This window comes from Carcharhinus amblyrhynchos, chromosome 17 (genome assembly GCF_965287045.1).
Source record: "Carcharhinus amblyrhynchos chromosome 17, sCarAmb.v2.hapA, whole genome shotgun sequence".
Taxonomy (NCBI): domain Eukaryota; kingdom Metazoa; phylum Chordata; class Chondrichthyes; order Carcharhiniformes; family Carcharhinidae; genus Carcharhinus; species Carcharhinus amblyrhynchos.
The window spans coordinates 51,472,243-51,496,534 of record NC_137340.1 but is presented as its reverse complement, the minus strand read 5'-3'; the positions used below and the strand labels follow the sequence as shown (position 1 = coordinate 51,496,534).

The 24,292-nt window shown below is 46.4% G+C and overlaps 1 protein-coding gene across 1 annotated transcript in view; it reads right to left on the bottom strand.

Annotated features, from left to right (window-relative positions):
- LOC145354508 (zinc finger matrin-type protein 4-like) overlaps window positions 1–24,292 on the bottom strand; it is a 400,098-nt gene that overhangs the window by 60,488 nt on the left and 315,318 nt on the right. The window contains exon 6 of the mRNA XM_080205937.1: window positions 22,090–22,186. Within this exon, the coding sequence (XP_080062063.1) occupies window positions 22,090–22,186 (97 nt within the window). The remainder of the gene's footprint in view (window positions 1–22,089; window positions 22,187–24,292) is intronic.

Here is a 24,292-nt window from a genome sequence, read left to right as displayed (position 1 = left end):
TGGTCTGTGCTGGCTCTTTGGGAGCGCAATCCACTTAGAAACTAGAAGCAGGAGTAGGCCATTTGGCCCTTCAAGTCTGCTCTGCATTAATGTTGATCATGGCTGATCATCAAATTCAATAGCCTGACCCGTCCTTCCCCCCATATCCCTTGATCCTTTTAGCCCCGAGAGCTATATTTAATTTCTTCTTGAAATCAGACAATGTTTTGGCCTCAACTACTTTGAATTCCACACATTCAGCAACCTCTGGGTGAAGAAATTTATCCTAACCTCAGTTCTAACAGGTTTACCCCTTATCCTCAAACCATGACCCTAGTTCTGGATTCCCCCATCATTGGGGACATTCTTTCTGAATCTACCCTGTCTAACCCTGATATAAGTTTGTAAGTTTCTATGCGATCTCCTCTCACTCTTCTAAACTCCCGTGAATATAATCCTATAGAAACATAGTTCCATTCTCCCGCTCATTAAGGAAGAAAGACTTGCATTTCTTCAGCACCTTTCATGATCTCAGGATGTCCCAAAGCACTGGGGTGCACGGTGGCACAGTGGTTAGCACTGCTGCCTCACAGCGCCAGGCACCTGGGTTCAATTCTGGTCTCGGGTCACTGTCCGTGTGGAATTTGCACGTTCTCCCCATGAGAAGTGTATAAGATGATGAGATGTTTCGATAGGGTGAAGAGCTTTTTCCCAGGGTGAAAGTGAGTTACAATGGAGCACAAGTTCAAGGTAAGGTGGGGAAACGCTCAGTGGAGATGTGCGGGGGAAGTTTTTACACAGAGGGTGGTGGAAGCTTGAAATGAACTGCCAAATGAGGCGATTGAGACAGATACGTTAGCGACATTTAAGGCTTATCTGGAGAGACACATGAACAAGTGGGGAACAGAGGGATACAGAGTGGTTGGTCCCTGTAGGACAATGTGGTTGGCACAGGCTTGGAGGGCCGAAGGGCCTGTTCCTGTACTGGACTGTTCTTTGTTCTTTATAGGGTAGTCACATAACCCTGGAGATGTGGCAATTATGAACCTTTCCCTCATTTCCATCTCCTCCATGCTGCAACAGACCAGTGAAAATCTGAGACACTGCTCCTACAATTCGAATGAATCTTATTTTTGGTTGACATTTCTTCGGCATGCTTCCCCCTTGCCCGTGACCCCGCATCAATTTATTTTATCGAAAACCCATTAATCATTGAGCACTTTCATAAACACTTCATTTGCTCTTGTTGAGTTCAGCCTGAGGGTGAAGGATGTTGCAGTGGGGTAAGTGTTTGATATTCAAGGTGTGCTCTTGTGGATGAGTCTCAAAAGGAGAAAGTTGCCAAATTTTTCTTGGCTGCAATGAGAGAAATTCTAGTGTTTAATTCCGGCACGATACCACATCTCAACAATTATCTTCCTTTGAAAACTGTAACTGAGGATCCCAGACTGTAGGACAGTCCTGAAGACAGAGAGCTTTGCAAAAGCATGGAGGGGCATTTTGCTGAGGGCGCATTTGGCTTCTAACAGATATTTTGTCTATTTTATTCATTCCCTTTATCTCTAGTGGGAGTCAGTGAGCTATGATTTGTTGCAGGTTGGAATTCTATCTCTGAGAGCTGACTGCATTATAAATTTCTGTGTTATTCAACATTCCCTTAGTGCAACAAATACTCTGAATTACTTTTACACTTCATCAAATATTTGTCAAACCTCAATAAAATTAGTGGCCCTCACGTCTGGCAGTTTGTGAGTTTAGTCCCAAGGTGAAAACAGAAAAGATTTAAAAAAAGCTTGTGTCTCAGTGTTAGCTCCTGTACCGTACACTACAGTGAATAGCAATACACTGCCATTGTACTGTACAGCACGTCACTGTCTCAGTGTTAGTTCCTGTACTGTACACTACACAGTGAATAATAATACGCTCCCATTGTACTGTACAGCACGTCAGTGTCTCAGTGTTAGTTCCTGTACTGTACACTACACAGTGAATAATAATACACTGCCATTGTACTGTACAGCACGTCACTGTCTCAGGGTTAGTTCCTGTACTGTACACCACACAGTGAATAATAATACGCTCCCATTGTACTGTACAGCACATCACTGTCTCAGTGTTAGTTCCTGTACTGTACACTCACAGTGAATAACAATACACTGCCGTTGTACTGTATAGCACGTCACTGTCTCAGTGTTAGCTCCTGAACTGTACACTCACCGTGAATAATAATACACTCCCATCTGGTAATGTGCAGCTTGTAAGAACATAAACATTTTTAGGGAAAAAACCATTTCAGCTAATCAGCTTGTCCCTTTTGATTCATTTCAGCCAGTCCCAAACATTCTCATTACATCCCTTCCCTTTCCAGATAAGTGTCTGATTGTCTCTGGAACCCATTTGTGCTGTCAACTTCAATGACCTTCCATGCTAACTCTCTGCACAACTCAATTGCCCTCAGGGTGACAATATTCTGTCTGACTTCTCTCTTTCGTTCTATTAACTTCCTCAATTCTAACCGTGTCTCCTGTGGTTTGAACCCTTGACCTTTGTGAGCAATTTGCCAGGATCTATCTTCTTCCATTTAATGCACGCTTCAGGCATTCAAATAGAACAGTGACCAAAATTCCACTGCCTTTCCAAACAAACGGAAATGTTCATCCATGGAAGAAGCATTTTAGCTGCCAACCTCAGTTATGCTGCATTAAATTGCACTACCGAGGGAGTGCTGCTCTGTCAGATAAGATGTGACACTGAAGCCCCACCTGCTGACAAGATGCTTGGAACAGAAATGGTTATATATTCAGCCATAGGCATTTATAATGTAAGACCTGTAAAACATGGATCCTTTATTAGCTCCTCTTAGTAGACATCCTCTGCTGGTACATGTATGTAGGACAGCCTGAGGTGGACAAAGTGCACAATGCAATTTTCAATACACTACACTGCTCTCGCAGTTGGATGTAAAAGATCTGATGGCCACCATTCATAGAAGAGCTTGGATACTCCTTGGAGTCCCAATCAATTTTTACCTTTCATTCAAAAAAATTTCAAAACATAAATTATCCGAATATTATTCTTATTTGTGGGAGAATACTGGGTACAGATTGGCTACCATGTTTCCGAGGTTATGACAGTGACGTTAAAAGTATTTTATCAGCTGGGGAGGTGATGGCCCGACAGGTAGTATCACTGGACTATTAATCTGGAAACTAAGCTGAAGTTCAGGGGACCTAGGTTCGAATCCCGCCACGGCAGATGGTGGAATTTGAATTCTGTAAAACATATCTGGAATTAAGAATCTACCGATGACCATAAAACCATTGCTGATTGTTGGAAAACCCCATCTGGTTCATTAATGTCCTTTAGGGAAGGAAATCTGCCGTCCTTATCTAGTCTGGCCTACATGTGAGCTCCAGAGTCACAGCAATGTGGTTAACTCTCAACTGCCCTTGGGCAAATAGGAATGGGCAATAAATGCTGGCCAGCCAGCTACGCTCATGTCCCAGGAATATCCTGAAATTGTGAAGGGTGCTATATAAATGTAAGTCTTTTCTTTATAAATCTGCATAAGTAATCAGGATTGGTGGATATTCGGAAGCCAAACTGATATATTTTTCTTCTTGAAGTATGAACATTTAAAAGCTTCAACTCATTTCACCATCATTCAAGCAGATCAGAAATGGCATATTTAAAAATCCACAATCGGGGAATGTTTTTCAATTTTTAATGTGACCTCTATTTTGTTATAAAAATCCATTAAAAAGCCTGGCAAACCAGAGCAACTCACAGCGAGGAACATTTTACTTTGAAAATGCTCAAAAAAATTTGCATTGAAAAGAGCAGAGTTGCTTCCCAGTTGCTCCAGAAAACCAGCTTCTGGTGAAAGATCGCCCTGATTCCGAACAGGTGCAATCAGAGGAAAGTCAAAAGGCTGGGAATTCTGCAGGGAGATGGGGAGCGCTGCAGCGTCACAGCGCCAGAGACCTGGGTTTGATTTCAGTTTAGGGTCCGTACCTGTGAGGAGATTGCACATTCTCCCCGTGTCTGCGTGGGGTTTCCTCCGGGTGCTCTGGCTTCCTCACACACTCCAAAGATGTGCAGGTTAGGTGGATTGGCCATGCTAAATTGCCCCTTAATCAGACAGTCAGTCAGTGCAGACTTGGTGTGGCTCCTGCACTGCCCAAGGCCCCAAGGAACTACAAAAGGTCATGAATGTAGCCCAATCCAACACGCAAACCAGCCTCCCATCCATTGACTCCGTCTACACTTCCCACTGCCTCGGCAAAGCAACCAGCATAATTAAAGACCCCACGCACCCTGGACATTCTCTCTTCCACCTTCTTCAACTCTGGTCACCACACTACCAGAAGGATGTGGAGGCTTTGGAGAGGGTACAGAAAAGGTTTACCAGGATGTTGCCTGGTATGGAGGGCATTAGCTCAGAGGAGAGGTTGGAGAATCTTGGTTTGTTCTCACTGGAACGACAGAGGTTGAGGGGTGACCTAATAGAAGTCTACAAGATTATGAGATGCATGGACAGAGTGGATAGTCAGAAGATTTTTCCCAGGGTGGAAGAGTCAATTACTAGGGGGCACAGGTTTAAGATGTGAGGGGCAAGTTTTAAAAGACGTGTACGAGGCAGATTTTTTACACAGAGAGTGGTGGGTGCCTGGAAGGAGGTAGTTGCTGGGGGAGGTAGTGGAAGCGGATATGGTAGTGACTTTTAAGGGGCGTCTTGACAAGTACATGAATGAGATGGGAATAGAGGGATATAATCCCTGGAAGCGTAGGGGGTTTTAGTTCAGTCAGGCAGCATGGTCGGTGCAGGCTTGGAGAGCCAAAAGGCCTGTTCCTGTGCTGTAATTTTCTTTGTTCTTTGTTCTTCCATCAGGAAAAAGATACAAAAGTCTGAGGTCACGTACCAACCGACTCAAGAACAGCTTCTTCCCTGCTGCTGTCAGACTTTTGAACGAACCTACCTTGCACTAAGTTGATCTTTCTCTACACCCTAACTATGACACTACATTCTGCACTCTCTCCTTTCCTTCTCTATGAATGGTATGCTTTGCATAGCGTGCAAGGAACAATACATTTCACTGTATACTAATACATGTGACAATAATAAATCAAATCAAATCAAATCAGGCTTGATGGGCCAAATCACTTTCTTCTGCACTGTAGGGTTTCTATGAAACTCACTTCCTGACTCCCCAAAGCCTGTCCACCATCTACATGGTACAAGTGAGGAGAGTGATGGAATACTCTCCAATTGCCTGGATGGCTACAGCTCCAGCAACACTCAAGAAGCTCAACGTCATCCCAGGACAAAGCAATCCGCCTGATTGGAATTCCATCCACATCCATAAAATCCACTCCCTCCATTACTGACACTCAGTAGCGGCAGTGTGGACCATCTACAAGATGTACCGCAGCAACTGTTCGAGGCTCTTTCAACAGCACCTTCTAAACCCATAACCTCTACCGTTCAGACAGGGCAGCAGACACATGGGGACACAACCACCAGCATGTTCCCCTCTAAGTCACCAACCTGACTTGGAAATACATTGCCGTTAAGATACGGGTCAGTCATGATCTCATTAAATGGCGGAATAGACATGCAGTACAGCATTGTCTCCTCCTGTTCCTTTCCTAATGTGTGGAGTCTGGAGGTAGATATGCCTCACAAGTACCCTTCAGTGTGGGATAGACAGTTGATGCAGAATGAGGAGCTTTACACTCAGCAAGTCAAGTCACGACCAGTGTCGTGTGTCTCACAGCAGGTTAACTGCTGATTGCGAGCAAATTAAAAATGATGGCTTAAAATTCAGACAGCTGAGAATTACGGAAATACATGGAACTACTTAGAACTAACAGCACAGAAACAAGTGGTCCAAGCTTCCTCCCTCCCCTCCATCTCCCCTGGCAACATATCCGCCTATATCCATCTGTTTGTTTCTCCTAGAATCCATAAAATCCCTACAGTACAGGAGGCCATTCATCCCATTGAGTTTATACTGACCACAATCCCACTCAGGCCCCATTCCCGTAACCTTTTGCATGTAACCTAGCTTGTCCCCCTGACACTAAGGGGGCAATTTAGCATGGCCAATCAATCTAACCCGCACGTCTTTGGAGTGTGGGAGGAAACCGGAGCACCCGGAGGAAACCCATGCAGACACGGGACGAACGTGCAGACTCCACACAGACAGCGACCCAAGGCCAGAATTGAACCTGGGTCCCTGACGCTGTGAGGCAGCAGTGCTAACCACTGTGCCACCATGTCACCCTTTGTGCATTTATCCAACTTCTCCCTAAATTAAGTTAATACGATTCACCTCCACCTCTTCCTGTTAAGCTAAAGTTTATTTATTAGTCACAAGTAAAGCTTACATTAACACCACAATGAAGCTAGTATGAAATTCCCCTCGCAACCACACTCCAGCGCCGGTTCGGGTCAATGCACCTAACTAGCAACGTCCTTCAGAAGGTGGGAGGAAACCGGAGCACCCGGAGGAAACCCGCACAGACACGGTGAGAACATGCAGACTCTGCACAGACAGTGACCCAAGCTGGGAATCAAACCCACGTCCCTGGCGATGTGAGATAACACTGCTAACCACTGTGCCACCATGCCACCCCAGCAGTTAGCAGTGAGTTCCACTAGGAATTCTCTGGGTAAAGACATTTCTCCTGAATTCCCTATTGGGTTTATTCGTGACTATCTTAATATTCATGGCCCTTAATATTTGCCCCTCACACGCAAAAGGGAACATCAAAGTTATACTGATGTTGCTTCTTATATACCCCCCAAGCCCCCTCCTCTACAGCACCAGCCTCTGTCTGGGAGTTGCCTGTCTCATTGTTGAAGCGGTTGAGAAATGTACGTTTAAATTGCTTTGCAATTGATGCAATGTAGCCCCGTACAGACGCTGTCATCCTGCTGCCGCGGTGCTTGGACTGGGACTGGTGTCTGACACAACTGAGTTTGATGTTCTAATCCATTTTCATCTCTCTGCTCCTTGATCTCCATGATCACTCGCTGAGCCGAGACCAAATGAAATAAAGGGAACAGTTTTCTATCCACGCGTCAGTAAGGCTGGTGCTCAATCAGCATTATTCCTCAGCACTAACACCGTCCGATACAAAGAGTGCGACAGCTTACCAACATCAGTGAGGCACACTTCTGTTAGTCCCACTCGTTGGTGCTTGAATGCTATCTTCAATGGCATTATAATATATTTTAGAATCGCAATGGGGAGGGAGGCCATTCGGCCCATCAAGCCTGCACCGGCAACAATCCCAGTCAGGCCCTATTCCTGTAACCCCACATATTCACCCTGCTAGTCCCCCTCACAACTAAGGGACAATTTAGCATGGCCAATCCACCTAACCCGCATATCTTTGGACTGTGGGAGGAAACTGGAGCACTTGGAGGAAACCCACGCAGACATGTGGAGAACATGCAAACTCCACTCAGTCAGTGACCCGAGCTGGGAATCGAACCTGGGTCCCTGGAAATGTGAGGCTGCAGTGCCGACCACTCTGCCACGGTGCCGCCCAAGATCACAACAAGATCCCACAAACCACATAGCAATGAGGCGTTAATCTGCCACAAACTGCAAATCGATCATGGCCACATAAAGGCTTTTTGCTCTTTCTTTATTTGTTTTTTTTTATTTATTATTGTCACAAGTAGGCTTACATTAACACTGTAATGAAGTTACAGTGAAAATCTAGTCGTTGCCACAATCCAGCACCTATTCAGGTACACTGGGGAATTTAGCACGGGCAATGCATCTAACCAGCACATCTTTTGGACTGTGGGAGAAAACTGGAGCACCCGGAGGAAACCTACACAGGCACGGAGAGAATATACAAACTCCACACTGACAGTGTCCCGAGCTGGGAATCGAACCGGGGTCCCTGAGGCAGCAGTGCTAACCACTGTGGCACCGTGCTGCCCTACATTAGACCCAGGCTCAGCCTGATCTTCAGCCATCTTGATCCTCAGCTCTGCCTAAAAAAATGTGGTTAGCAGGTAAATGGGATCACCACCACCTGAGGTTCCCCTCCAAGCTACCCACCATCCTGACTTGGAAATACATCGCCATTCCTTCACTGCCATGTGCCAGAATCCTGGAACTGCCTCCCTAACAGCACTGTGAGTGTACCTATGCTACAGGGACTATAGAGGTTCAAGAAGACAACTCACCACCACCTTCTCAAGGGCAATTAGTGATGGGTAATAAACACTAGTCTAGCCAGCAATGCCCACATCCAATGAATGAATAAAAATGATTGTGTTTGAACTTCTAACTCAGATGCATCTTTGGTTAACATTTGTATCACTTAACACCCTTAGTATGCTAAAATCTCTTGTCACGTTTCTTGAACATAGTCAACAACTGAGCGTTCATTTCATAGAGAATTCCAAAAATTCAAACCCTCTGAGTGGGGAAATTTCTCCTCACCTCTGGCCAGTTCCCTATTCTGATAGTGTTCCAGACTCTCAGAACTCTAATGTCCTGACCTGCCTATCTCTTTGACCAAACTTTTGGTCTCCTGTTTGAGTACCATCTTTGGCACTGTTTTGTCATGCCTGTAAAATGTCTGGCATGTTTTCGTCAAGTGCTCTGTGAATGGAAGCTGATGATATGAAAGTGGAGTTCATGGGCCTTATCTTTAGTTCCTCCTAAGCCTGGGGCTGGAGGTGGGTAGTGCTGGCATGCCTGCATGCTGGCTCCTCAGCTTTAGCTCGCCTCATGGTCCATTTTCACAGAGATGGGATTTGATTTGATTTATTATTGTCACATGTATTAGTAGATGGTGAAAAGTATTGTTCCTTGCGCACTATGCAGACAAAGCATATCATTCATAGAGAAGGAAAGGAGAGAGTGCAGAATGTAGTGTTACAGTCATAGCTAGGGTGTAGAGAAAGATCAACTTAATGCGAGGTAGATCCATTCAAAAGTCTGACAGCAGCAGGGAAGAAGCTGTTCTTGAATTGGTTGGTACGTGACCTCAGACTTTTGTATCTTTTTTCCAATGGAAGAAGGTGGAAGAGAGAATGTCCGTGATGCATGGTGTCCTTGATTATGCTGGCTGCTTTTCCGAGGCAGCAGGAAGTTTAGGCAGAGTCGATGGGGGATGTGATGGACACAACCAGTTCAGGATCACGAGGCCAATGACAGGAGTCCGACTTGGATTTTCCAGCAGCCTCTGTGTCCGCAAACATTGGGACCAATTCAGCTGCATGGAGTGGCCTCCTGTCAGTAGAGCAGGGGTCCAGCACTCAAGGCACACATAAAAACCCTCCTTCCCTACCTAGGTCCTGCAATAACCTCAAGCCATTGTGTAGAAGGGCTCCTCCAACTTCCCAGCGTCCTCTCACCAGCTCCACCTCCCTGGGGTGTCTTTACCACAGGCAGTGATTTTGAATCTGTAAAAGCTGGAGAGAAGGTGGCCCTGTGAAGCGCCCTCTCTCTCATTAACCTGCTGCTGTATCAAAGCAAGAATTCTGCTTGGATCTCCAGCCTCAAGAGCATTCTCCAATCTCCTAATTTGAGTGGCAAGCCTACCCTCCAGCATGGTGGCACAGTGGTTAGCACTGCTGCCTCACAGCACCAGGGACCCGGGTTCAATTCCCGGCTTGGGTCTTATGTGGAGTTTGCACATTCTCCCCATGTCTGCGTGGGTTTCCTCCGGGTGCTCCGGTTTCCTCCCACAGTCTGAAAGACGTGCTGGTTAGGGTGCATCGGCCATGCTACATTCTCCCTCAGTGTACCTGAACAGGTGCCGGAGTGTGGCGACTAGGGGATTTTCACAGTAACTCCATTGCAGTGTTAATGTAAGCCGACTTACGACACTAATAAATATATTATAAATTAAATTGGCAACCCTGTGGAAAATCACACTGTTTCCAATTCAGAGCCAGTTTCTGACCCTTGCCCCCTCTCCCCAGCCTGACGAGAGATCTCAGAAACTGGCAGTGAAAATCCTGCCACATGAGTTTCCAAAATCTCAGTGCCCAATCTTACAGCAACAGCAATTCCTCACTGTAACCTTTCCTCCTCACTCTTTAAAGAGATATTACAGGCTGCCCCTGTCTACCTCGAGCATTAGCTTAATAAAAACAAATTACTGTGGATGCTGGAATATGAAACCAAAAGAGAAATTGCTGGAAAATCTCAGCAGGTCTGGCAGCATCCGTAAGGAGAGAAAAGAGCTGATATTTTGAGTCCAGATGACCCCTGTCAAAGTCAAAAGGCACAGAAAGTGGGAGATATTTATACTGCAGGGGGAGGGAATGGAAGATGAGTCATAGCCACAGAAACCAGGGGAAAGGCTGCTAATGGCAGCCCATAGAGAGAATAAAGGGTGTGAATGGCTCAATGGCAGAGAAGCTGTAAGCTGTGACAGATGAAGTTGTTGGGTGGGAGGGGGTGGTGGGGCTAGGAATGGGTCAGTGGTAGAATGTAGAAAAGGGGAAGAGGGGCAGGGAGAAAAGATAAGGGAAGGGAGGATAAAGTGGGGGAAAGAGTGGGGGGAAAAAAGACAACAAAGAAACAGTAAAAATTTAAATAAAATAGAACGAAAACAAAGGGTCGAGGTGGGGCTGCGGTTGTTGAATTTGATGTTGAGATCAGAAGGCTGTGAAGTGCCTCGCTGAAAGATGAGATGCTGTTCCTCCAGGTTGCATTGAGCTTCACTGGGGACTCACTGCTGAGACTTTCTCTGTTGAGCTTTAGCTTTGTTGCAGGTGGGGAAGCTCCTTTAAGGAAGAGTACGTTTGTGAGGATACACTAAGTGGAATCACTCCAGTGAGTGAAATTGAGTGACGCACAGAAAACCAAAGGACGATCGCTAATGCTGCTTCTTTGCACGTTAGCAGCTTGTTAAATAGCAATTAACGAGAAACATGCAAATATCTAACACAATTACTGGCTTTGCTTTTGCAGATGGCACCACTTATTCCCTTTTCAAACTGGAGCTAACACGCTGAGAGAACAGGAACAACAGGAGGCCATTCAGCCCCTCGATCCTCTTCTGCCATCCTGTTAGATCAGGGCTGGTCTGTACCTGAATTCCATTTGCCCCATGACCCATTGTAACCCTTAGCCAACAATAATCCACTGATAAAAGCAAATTACTGCAGATGCTGGAATCAGAAAGACAGAAAATGCTGGAAAATCTCAACGGGTCTGGCAGCATTTGTGGAGCAAGAAATAGAGCTAACAGCCGGAATTTTACCACCCCGCCTGCCATGGGAATGGGAGCAGGCGAGGGGCAGACCACGGAAAGGTCCGTTGATCTCGGGTGGGATTTTATGGTCTCAGGATGAGCGAGGCTGTAAAATCCCGCCCAGTGTTTTGAATCTGGACGACCCTCCGGACTGGAAACATTGGTTCTATTTTCTCTCCACAAATGCTGTCAGACCTGCTGAGATTTTCCAGCACTTTTTGTTTTCTGTTCTTGAATCTTCTTGATAACGAACGGCTGTTCCCTTTAGTTGAAGGGTCAGTTACAAGGGGGCACAAGTTAAAAGTGAGGGGTGGGAGCTTTAGGGGGGATTTGAGGAAAAACCTTTTTACCCAGAGGATAGTGAGGGCCTGGAATATGCTGCTTGGAGGGGGTGGAGGGGGGATGCCTCACATCCTTTAAAAAGTATCTGGATGAGTACTTGGCACACCATAACATTTAAAGCTATGGGCCAAGTGCTGGCAAGGTGGGCAGGTCAGGACCTTTCATAGAATCCTTACAGTGCAGAGGAGACCATTCAGCCCATCAAGTCTGTACTGACCACAATCCAACCCAGACCCTATTCCCATAACCTCACATATTTACCCCACTAATCCCTCTGATACTAGGAGGAATTAAGCGCGGCCAATCCACCTAACCCACACTTGGACTCTGGGAGGAAACTGGAGCACCCCGGAGGAAACCCATGCAGACATGGGGAAAATGTGCAAACTCCACACAGCTACCCGAGGCTGGAATCGAACCCAGGTCCCTGGTGCTGGGAGGCAGCAGTGCTAACCACCATGCTGCCCCTTTCATGCGTCGGTGCAGACTCGATGGGCCGAAGGGTTTCTTCTGCAATGTAGTACTCCGTGATCCTAACTGGATTATCTCTAATTTTAAGATAATATTCGCTTGTCCTTAATTCCCCCAACAGGGGAAATAATTTCCTGGTATCTACACCATCAAATCCTGTTCACATTTCATGCAACTTGCTCAGAACATCACTTAATCTCCTGAATCTCAGGGAGACTCATACCAAGCTTAAGCAACTTAGCATTGAACATTAACGCTCTGATGTTGTCCTGGTGAATCTGCACTGCACACCCTTCCAAGACCAATATTTTATTTATTTGTGTCACAAGTCGGCTTACATTAACACTGCAATGAAGTTACTGTGCAAATCCCCGAGTTGCCACACTCCGGCGCCTGTTCGGGTACACTGAGGGAGAGTTTAGCATGGCCAATGCACCTAACCAGCACATCTTTCAGACTGTGGGAGGAAACTGGAGTACCCATAGGTCAAAAGCTCACTGCGTAAATATATTCTCCCCACCTGCTCCCACTGTGGCCTTCGCCAGGTTAGTGTGATTGGTACACGCATGGTGCTCTTCACAATTTAGGTGCAACTGACCATCTCTGGGTGGTCTGATTACATTGGGTTGACTTGGGCATGCCAACTATTTCTGCTCTGAAATCCTATCTGGGGTAATAGCTCTCAGTTTGGGTCACCACAACCCTGGAGTGTATATTAGGGCAGCACGCTGGCACAATAGTTAGCACTGCTGCCTTACAGTGCCCGGGTTTGATTCATGGCTTGGGTTCACTATCGGTGCAGAGTCTGCATGCTCTGCTCGGGTCTGCATGGGTTTCCTCAGGGTGCTCCGGTTTCCTCCCACAGTCCAAAGATGTGCGGTTTAGGTGGATTAGCCATGCTAAATTGCCCCTTAGTGTCAGGGGAACCAGTTAGGGTAAATGCATAGGGTTATGGGGATAGGGCCTGGGTGGGATTGTGATCGGTGCATTTGATCACAAATGCACTGTGGTCGATGGGCTGAATGGCCTCCTTCTGCACTGTAAGATTCTATGATTCTGAGGACACAGTAAGTAGTCTCACAACAACAGGTTAAAGTCCAACAGGTTTATTTGGTGGAGTTTAACCTGGTGTTATGAGACTTCTTACTGTGCCTACCCTAATCCAGTGCCGACATCTCCACATCATGATTCTGAGGGGCAGAACAGCCTTGAGAGACAAAGTGGCCTAATCCTATGTTCCAATCGGGAATGCATTGCTGGGGAGGGAGATGAGAGCAATTACAGCTCATATAAGGGAATTGGGTGAACTCTTAAAACATTTACAGGGCTCCGGGGGAAAGGGCAGGGCAGCGGGATGCATTGGATGGCTCTTTGAAAGAGCCAGCGCATGTCTGATGGGCTGAATGGCCTCTTCCCATGCTGTCCTCCTCCAGGCACAATGCCCTAAGAGGACTTTGGACTGCCGTAAGACTGGGCCTATAATAATGCTTGGAAAAATCCAGCAGTAGTTTGCCATAGCTTCCCGCAGTATGGCTGGCCAGGAAACTCTCCTGCCCACCAATAGGTATCTGGAAGGGTTTACAGGCTGATAATCAGCTGCATCCCTGTGGTCCCAGAGTGAGAATTAAACCCAGACAATATGGTCTAGAGGTACGGGTACCGTCACAAGACCTTCTTTTCATGTTGTCTAACTCTTTGAGAAAGCTCTTGCCCTCTGCTCGAACACCCTCATTTGTGCTTCAGTTTCTCCCTTCGTTCAAGGGATTTGTGCTTCGCTGGCTAGGTGAAAGTTTATTTATATATTAGTTATAAGTAAGGCTTACATTAACACTGCAATGAAATTACGATGAAATTCCCCTTATTCCCAGACGCCTAGCGCCTATTCGGGTCAATGCACCTAACCAGCACGTCTTTCAGACTGTGGGAGGAAACTGGAGCACCCGGAGGAAACCCATGCAGACACGGGGAGAATGTGCAAACTCCACACAGACAGTGACCCAAGCCAGGAATTGAACCCATATCCCTGGCACTGTGGGGCAGCAGTACGAACCACTGTGCCACCCGAAAGGAGTCTGGCACTGCTCCCAAGAAGGGCCTTGGGTTGTTTTGTCACATTACTGGTACTTTATTGAGAGAGGTGGTGGTGCAGTGGCACTTTCACTAGACTAGCAATCCAGTGACCCAGCGTAACGTTCTGGGGATCTGGGTTCAAATCCCACCACAGCGGACAGCGAAATTTGTGTTTAATAAAAAATCTGGATTCAAAGTCTAACGATGACCATGAAACCATTGTTGCCTCACAGCACCAGGCACCCGGGTTCGATCCCAGCTTGGGTCACCGTCTGTGTGGAGTTTGCACATTCTCTCCATGTCTGCGTGGGTTTCCTCCGGGTGCTCCGGTTTTCTCCCACAGTCCAGAAGATGTGCTGGTTAGGTGCATTGGTCATGCTAAATTCTCCCTCAGTGTACCCAAACAGGCAGCGGAGTGTGGCGACTAGGGGATTTTCACAGTAGCTTCATTGCAGTATTAATGTAAATCCCTTCACATCAAATGGTTGAATTTGAATTCAATAAAAAAACCCATCTGGAATTAAGAATTTACCATGAAACCCCCATTATTGATTATCAGAAAAATCCATCTGGTTCACAAATGTCCTTTAGGAAAGGAAATCTGCCGTCCTTACATGGTCTGGCCTACATGTGACTCCAGAGTCACAGCAATGTGATTGTCTCTTAACTGCCCTCCGAGAAAAACTAGGGAAGGGCAATAAATGCTGGCCAGCCAGCGATGCCCATGCCGCAGGAATGAATAAAAAAAATTTTAAAAATTCACCAGCCTGTGGGTGAAGAAATTCCTCCTCACCTCAGTTCATAGAATAGAATCATAGAATCCTGCAGTGCAGAAGGAGGCCATTCAGCCTATCGAATCTGCATCTATCAGTGTCTCACTCAGACCCTATCCCCATCACACCATACATTTACCCTAGCTACTCCCCCTGAAGTTAATGGTCAATTTAGCAAGGCCAATCCACTTAACCTGCACATCTTTGGAGTGTGAGAGGAAACCGGAGCACCCGGAAGAAACCCTTGCAGACTTGGGAGAATGGGGCAGAACGGTGGCACAGTGGGTAGCACTGCTGCCTCACAGTACCAGGGATCTGGGTTCAATTCTGGCCTTAGGCGACTGTGTGTGTGGAGTTTGCACATTTTCCCTGTGTCTGCATGGGTTTCCTCCAGCTGCTCTGGTTTCCTCCCACAGTCCAAAAATGTACAGGTTAGATGGATTGGTTATGCTAAATTGCCCCTTAGGGTCCCAAGATGTGTAGATTAGTGGGGTAAATACTTGGGGTTACGGGGAACAGGACTGGGTGGGATTATCCCTTAGTGTTGGGGATTATGTGGGGTTACAGGGTTAGGGCTTAGCGGGATTGTTGTCAGTGCAGGCTCAATGGGCCGAATGGCCTCCTTCTATATTGTAGGGATTCTATGACTCTATTCTATGAACATGCAAGCTCCACACAGGCAGTGATGCAAGCCGGGAACTGAACCCGGGTCCCTGGCGCTGTGAGGCAGCAATACAATAACCACTGTCCCATTCTGCTGGCCAGTTCTAAAGGATTTACCCCTTATCCTCAAACTTCGACCCCTAGTTCTAGATTCCCTGACGATCGGGAACATTTAAACAATGTTGGATGGTGTGTCTGTATAGGGCACAGGGGGTGACAGGTGGCATTTGGTGAACAGGAAGCAGAGTTTTGGATGAGATCAAGTTTATGTCGGGTGAACAATAGGAGGCTGAGCAGGAGAGCAGTGGAGTTAATAAGGTGAGAGAAAGACAGCCATGAATGTGGGCTTCAGTAGTAGGTGAGCTGAGGCAGGGTGAAAGATCAATGTTATGGAGGAAATATTACTTACCTGCTCACCTCCAGTGAGAAACCTCCCTTTGTTCTTTCCTGTCTCTGTTTTATCAAATTAATAATTCCCCAACTATTCTTCATTCTCCTGAAGCCTGGCTGGCCCTTGATCCTTTTCACTGTCTATTCTCCTGTTGCTTGCCCCCGCACCCCCTACCCCCCCGATCCTGCCAGCACTGTCAAAGGCACCACAGTCTGAAAAATGTCAAGCAATCGATCAAAAGCAGATATTTTAATAAAATCACGGGTTTTCTTCTCCGACACAAAGCTCTCCTTCAGGGGCTCGATGGCATTTTGCTTCTCACGTAATGAGAGAGAGAGGGAGAGAGAGAGAGAGAGAGCACTCAAATCTCAGTGGAGGAGCTATGAATAGTGAGTGTTTGGAATGAGCCAGGCTCAGTGTGGTGCAGAGCTAGTGCACAAAGGGGTCTGTGCGCCTTTGAGATTCTCACTGTGCACAACCTTCTCGAAAAGACTCCCTTGAGCCACAAATGCTAGGAGTAAGACAGCAGGAGCCAAATGGAATCTCTCGCCAATAGCTAACAACAGACTTCATTTTGAGCAAGAGAAAGAGAGATGGGGAAAGAGAGAAGATGTAGTTATATAGAAGTTCTATCAGGTTGCCAACTCTTGTTGGATATTTATCTGGATATTTAATCACATGACCTCCTTCTTCCCTTCACCCTGACACCCACGCTTATGCCATTGGTCACCCTTTGCCCTCCTGATGACCTAGTCTCCCTCTTCAATTGACAGGTTGATTCTGGAGTTGAGAGAGTTGGTTTATGAGGAGAGACTGAGTAGACTGGGGCTATACTTATTGGAATTCAGAAGAATGAGGGGAGATCTTATAGAAACACGTAAGATTATGAAGGGAATAGATAAGATAGAAGCAGGGAAGTTGTTTCCGCTGGCAGGTGAAAGTAGAACCAAGGTGCATAGCCTCAACATAAGGGGAAGCAGGTTTAGGACTGAGTTGAGGAGGAATTTCTTCATCCAAAGAATTGTGAATCTGTGGAATTCCCTGCCCAGTGAAGCAGTTGAGGCTACCTCATCGAATGTTTTTAAGGCAAGGATAGATAAATTTTTGAACAGTAAAGGAATTAAGGGTTATGGTGAGCGGGTGGATAAGTGAGCTGAGTCCACAAAAAGATCAGCCATGATCTTATTAAATAGCAGAGCAGGCTCGAGGGGCCAGATGGCCTATTCCTGCTCCTAGTTCTTATGTTCTCTTCACCAGCTGATGTCTTTCAAATGAATATACACCTTCAGCTCACTATCCAAGGGCTGGCAGATCCAGGTTTAATGTTTTAGGAAGAGATGTGGAGGTGGATGTGTGTGTGGGGTGATATGAGGAAGAATTTCTTCACGCAGTGAGTGGTAATAAGCTGGAAGCTGCTACAGAGATGATGATTTCAAAGGGAAATTGATTGACCAGTTGAGGAAAATAAGCTTACAGCGGTATGGGGATTGAGCGGGGAAGTGAGACTTAGTGGATTGCTCTACAGAGAGCCAGCAGAACATAAGAACATAAGAATAAGGAGCAGGAGTAGGCCATCCGGTCCCTCGAGCCTGCTCCGCCATTCAATAAGATCATGGCTGATCTCTTTGTGGACTCAGCTCCACTTACCCGCCCGCTCACCATAACCCTTAATTTCTTTACTGTTCAAAATCTATCTTTGCTTTAAAAACATTCAATGAGGGAGCCTCAACTGCTTCACTGGGCAGGATATTCCATAGATTCACAACCCTTTGTGTGAAGAAGTTCCTCTTCAACTCAGTCCTAAATCTGCTCCCCCTTATTTTGAGGCCATGTTCCCTAGGGACATTATAATTTTATGATATTTGCTGTCAAAGTTTAAATTTTAAATCCCTGATATTTCCTTTGTGAGTTCACCCTCCCTATCTCTGTCATCTTCTTCATCTCTGCAATCAATCCTCTGATGTTTTGGTGCTGTGACCATTTTGGCATTTTGCATACCCCAGATTTTGGTCACTCCACCATCGATGGCCCTCCAGCTGCCTCGGGTCCTGAGCTCTGGAATTCCCTCCTGATAAGGAGAGACTGGATAGGCTTGGCTTGTTTTCTCTAGAGTAGAGAAGGCTGAAGGGGAACATGATTGAGGTGTGTAAGTTTGCAGGGTGCGGACAGGGTGAGTAGGGAGCTGTTCTCCTTGGCTGAGGGATCAATCATGAGGGGGCATTGTTTTAGAGTGAGGGGGCAGGAGATTCAGAGGGGATCTGAGAAAAAAAACAGTAAGTGGATGGTGGGAATCTGGAATGGTCTGCCTGGGAAGGTTGTGGAGACCGGGAACCTTACAACCTTTAAATAGTATTTGGATGAGCACTTGGAATATCATCACATGCAAGTATGTAGGACAAGTGAAGGAAAATGGGATTAGCGCGCCTTCAATGGTAATTATCAGCGGTGTAGACTCAATGGGCTGAGGAAGTTTTTCTGCACTCTATGACCCTCTGGCTCTGTGACAACTCTACACATCACTTTCCTCTTTTAAGATGCTACTTAAAACCTGACTCTTTGATCAAGCTTTTGGTCATCAGTCCTGATGGCGGCATGGTGGCACAGTGGTTAGCACTGCTGCCTTGCAGCGCCAGGGACCCGGGTTCGATTCCCAGCTTGGGTCACTGCCTGTGCGGAGTTTGCACATTCTCCCCGTGTCTGTGTGGGTTTCCTCCAGGTGCTCTGGTTTCCTCCCACAGTATGAAAGACGTGCTGGTTAGGCCATGCTAAATTCTCCCTCAGTGTAGCCGAACAGGCGCCAGAGCGTGGCGACTAGGGGATTTTCACAATAACTTCATTGCAGTGTTAACGTAAGCCTACTTATGACACTAATAAATAATCTTCATATCTCCCATGTGACTTGAAGTCAAAATTGTACTGATAGCGCTCTTACTAAGTGCTGTGGGACATTGGGCATGTGAAAAACGCTAGATGAATTAAGGTTAATGTTGGTAATCTGTTGTATATTGTGTGAGCAGACTCAGAACTTTGAGGAGTCAACAGCAATAGGCCTGAGTAGGGTATCTTTAAAATGGGTTAATAAAAGACACAAAAATGACTCCCCCGAGGGCAGAGCTCACCGGAAGTCAATATTATCGAAATGACTTACAACTAGGATCATCATCTGAGGGTAAGCTACACAGCCAGTCAATTACCACTGAGTAAGATACCATTGAAGAAAGACTTGACAGGTCTTTCACCAAGTACAGTTAAATAGAATAAGCACATCCAAGGGACAACTCGAAACACAGTGATTAATCTATACAGTAAAAAATGGATACTTTTTTTTAAAGTCATGGACCATAATTGGATTCTCTCCTTATTGCCTTGACCTGGGTTACTTAAAGAAAAACCACAGCAATCAATTTAACCACAAGAAACTGGGCCAGATGACACTGATCAGCTTGTAAAGTCAAGGCTACCAGCCTAATGTAAAGGAGCAAAGCTTCCGATGGAAATATTCACGGTTCAAGGTATTCCCCCCATTGTCTTCCAGAAAGATATACAACAGCAAAAGGACGTAAGCAGGTGAAGGACTTGCTGATTTTTCAAAGAGACAATCTCCGTCAGCAAAGTTAAAGTTTATTTGTTAGTCGCAAGTAGGCTTACATTAACACCGCCATGAAGTTACTGTGAAAATTCTCCGAGTTGCCACACTCCGGCGCCTATTTGGGTACACTGAGGGAGAATTTACCACGGTCAATGCACCCTAGCCAGCATGTCTTTCGGGCTGTGGGAGGAAACTGGAGCACCTGGAGGAAACCCACGCAGACACAGGGAGAATCTGCAGATTCCACACAGACAGTGACCCAAGCCAGGAATTGAACTTGGGTCCCTTGCGCTGTGAGGCTCAGCTCCTGTTACTTCTTAATGGGGAACTCCAGGCTCAGATTGGCCTCCATGCTGGCAGCTTACCAGATGCAAGATATCTTTCAACACAATATATATTATCTAAACCCCTCGATTAGATTCCAATCTGTAATTCATTCGCGGCAGCCCTGTGGCACAGTGGTCAGCACTGCTGCCTCACAGCACCGGCAATCCAAACTTGATTCCCGGCTTGTGTCACTGGGTGAAATTTTATGAGATTGATTTTAAGCTTCTTTTTGGCCCAATCTTATGCACATAGCCATTGAAAATATGGGCTTGATTGTTTCTAGCTGCTGCAGGCAGTGGGCTGGGTTTAATTCACCAGCCAGCTTGTGGGGGGACCTATTGCACATGTGCAGATCTCTGATGCTGCACATGCACAAGTCCAACAGAAAACTGACAGGTCCCTGCAGCCTCAACACAGCCAACCTCCCCCAGCAATCATTGGGATCTGTAGATGATCGCGAGCACCACACTGTCCGAGATGCCGCTGTGCCCCCGATCCAAGGACATTGCAGAGTGGCAGTGGGCCCCACTTGCTCGCCAATTGCCCAGTGGGCAGTGCCAAGGTGCCCAGTTGGCACTACCCAGGTGCCTGGCTGGCAGTGTCACAGTGCCAGGGTGGCACTGCCAGGCTGGCACTGCCCAAAGGGCACTCCTTTGTCCTTTTCCTCCCTGGGGAGCCTCAATGGCCTCCAGTTCCACTGGTGAAGCCAACACAATCGTTCCTCGTTCACAGGAAGCAGGTGTTTTCCTCGCCGGACAGAACCTTTCCAGGTGAGGTCCTAAAGGCAAGCGAGTCCAGACAATTGAGCCCCAGACTCACTAAACGCATGCAAATAAAGTTTATAATAAATTTGAAGAGTTTATTCAGCCTCCCACCCATTTCTGCTGAGATTTTGACATTGTTGGAAATCTGGCTATCATAAAATTGCAAGAGGCAAGAAATCGATCCTAATTTCTCAGCTCCCGCACTGCTTTACCAGCTCGCGCAATGAGGTAAAATCTTTGCCACTGTCTGCGTGGAGTCTGCACACTCTCCCTATGTCTGCGTGGGTTTCCTCTAGGTGCTCCAGTTTCCTCCCACAGTCTGAAAGACGTGCTGGTTAGGTGCATTGGCCGTAATAAATTCTCTCTTAGTGTACCCGAACAAGCACCGGACTGTGGCGACTAGGGGATTTTCACAATATCTTCATTACAGTGTTAATGTAAGCCTACTTGTCACTAAAACATAAAATTTAAACTTTATTTTTTATTCTTTATATAAACCACTCTGAACTCCTCGATTAGATTCCAGTCTGTAACTCACTCCTGGGTATCTGTTATTTTATATATAAACCACCCTGAATCCCTTGATTAGATTCCAGTCTGTAACTCACTCCTGGGTATCTGTTATTTTATATATAAACCACCCTGAATCCCTCGATTAGATTCCAGTCTGTAACACACCCCTGGGTATCTGTTATTTTATATATAAACCACCCTGAATCCCTCGATTAGATTCCAGTCTGTAACTCACTCCCGGGTATCTGTTATTCTATATATAAACCACCCTGAATCCCTCGATTAGATTCCAGTCTGTAACTCACTCCTGGGTATCTGTTATTTTATATATAAACCACCCTGAATCCCTCGATTAGATTCCAGTCTGTAACACACCCCTGGGTATCTGTTATTTTATATATAAACCACCCTGAATCCCTCGATTAGATTCCAGTCTGTAACTCACTCCCGGGTATCTGTTATTCTATATATAAACCACCCTGAATCCCTCGATTAGATTCCAGTCTGTAACTCACTCCTGGGTATCTGTTATTTTATATATAAACCACCCTGAATCCCTCGATTAGATTCCAGTCTGTAACACACCCCTGGGTATCTGTTATTTTATATATAAACCACCCTGAATCCCTCGATTAGATTCCAGTCTGTAACTCACTCCCGGGTATCTGTTATTGTATATATAAACCACCCCGAACCCCTCGATTAGATTCCAGTCTGTAACTCACTCCCGGGTATCTGTTATTGTATATATAAACCACCCCGAACCCCTCGATTAGATTCCAGTCTGTAACTCACTCCCGGGTATCTGTTATTCCATATATAAACCACCCCGAACCCCTCGATTAGATTCCAGTCTGTAACTCACTCCCGGGTATCTGTTATTGTATATATAAACACTTGAACCCCTTGATTAGATTGCAGTCTGTTCCCATCTCATTGACAATTTGTTTAAAAACCTTTGCTTACTTGCTCTGGTGCTTGGAGCCCTGTAGGTGAGCGTGAAACTGTTCCACCGAGTTGAGGATCACGTTACAGATGTTACAGGTGTAGCTGTTTTTCAAAGCTGCAGGAGAGGGGGAGAGAGAAAAGGACAAGAGTTGAGCCTCTCACCTTACTGAGTTGGCGTTGTGTCTGAGTGTCAGAGATTGGCTGAACTTCAGTAACCTCCCCTCCCTTTACATCTCTCTGCCACTCACAGCTCATTTAAAATTGTCATCAGCGAGTGTCTCGGGGGTACCATTCCCCCACTCAACACCATTACTCCCACAAAACTCATCACCCAACTCCGTGGCCTGGGCCTCAGCGCCTCCGTCTGTGACTGGATCCTGAACTTCCTAACTCACAGACCACAATCAGTAAGGATAGGCAACAAAACCTCCTCCACGATCGTCCTCAACACCGGTGCCCCACAAGGCTGTGTTCTCAACCCCCTACTGTATTTATAAAGCTATGACTGTGCGGCCAAATTCCCCTCCAACTTGATTTTCAAGTTTACTGATGACACCATAGTAGTGGGTCAGATCTCAAACAATGATGAGACAGAGTACAGGAATGAGATAGAGAATCTGGTGAACTGGTGCGGCACAAATAATCTCTTCCCCAATGTCAACAAAATGAAGAACATAGAACATAGAACATAGAACACTACAGCACAAACAGGCCCTTCGGCCCACGAGTTGCGCCGATCACATCAACACCTACCAACCTACAGACCTATCTATAACCCTCAATCTCATTAAACCCCATATACTCATCCAGAAGTCTTTTAAAAGACCCCAGCGAGTTCGCCTCCACCACCACTGACGGCAGCCGATTCCATTCACTCACCACCCTCTGAGTGAAAAACTTACCCCTAACATCACTTCTGAACTTCCCTCCTTGCACCTTAAATCTGTGTCCTCTCGTAGCAACCATTTCAACCCGGGGAAATAGCCTCTGAGAGTCCACCCTATCTATTCCTCTCAACATTTTGTAAACTTCTATCAGGTCGCCTCTCAACCTTCGTCTCTCCAGGGAAAAGAGTCCCAGCTCCCTCAACCTAACTTCATAAGGCATGCCTCCCAGTCCAGGCAACATCCTTGTAAATCTCCTCTGTACCCTCTCAATAGCTTCTACATCTTTCCTATAGTGAGGCGACCAGAACTGCGCACAATACTCTAAATGAGGCCTGACAAGGGTCTTATAAAGTTGCAGCATTACCTCCCGACTCCTAAACTCAATCCCTCGATTAATGTAGGCCAGTACACCATACGCCTTCTTGACCACCTCCTCCACCTGCGAGGCCGATTTAAGAGTCCTGTGGACCCGGACCCCTAGATCCTTCTGCTCTTCAACACTACTCAGACTTCTGCCCTTGATAGTGTACTCGTTCATCCTGTTGGTTCTGCCAAAATGGACGACTACACATTTATCCGCGTTGAAGTCCATCTGCCACTTCTCCGCCCAGCCCTGCATCCTATCTATGTCCTGCTGCAACTTTTTCCATCCTTCCAGACCATCCACAACACCACCGACCTTAGTGTCATCAGCGAACTTACTTACCCATCCCTCCACTTCCTCATCCAGGTCATTTATGAAAATGACAAACAACAAGGGTCCCAGAACGGATCCTTGAGGCACTCCGCTGGTGACTGACCTCCATTCAGAAAAAGCCCCATCCACAACCACTCTCTGCCTTCTGCAGGCAAGCCAATTCTGGATCCACAAGGCCAAAGGCCCTTGGATCCCATGCCCTCTCACCTGAGCTGACTGTTTATCAGCTCAGAAGATTGTCATCGACTCCAGGAAGCATAAAGGAGAACATGCCCCTGTCTATATCAACGGGGACAAAGTACAAAGGTCGAGTGCTTCAAGTTTTTAGGTGTCCAGATCACCAACAACCTGTCCTAGTCCCCCCCATGCCGACACTGTAGTTAAGAAAGCTCACCAATGCCTCTACTTTCTCAGAAAATGAAGGAAATTTGGCTTGTCAGTTATGACTTACACCAACTTTTACAGATGCACCATAGAAAGCATTCTTTCTGGTTGTATCACAGCTTGGTATGACTCCTGCTCTGCCCAAGACTGCAAAAAACTACAAAAGGTTGTGAATGTAGCCCAATCTATCACGCAAACCAGCCTCCCATCCATTGACTCTGTCTACACTTCCCGCTGTCTCGGCAAAGCAGCC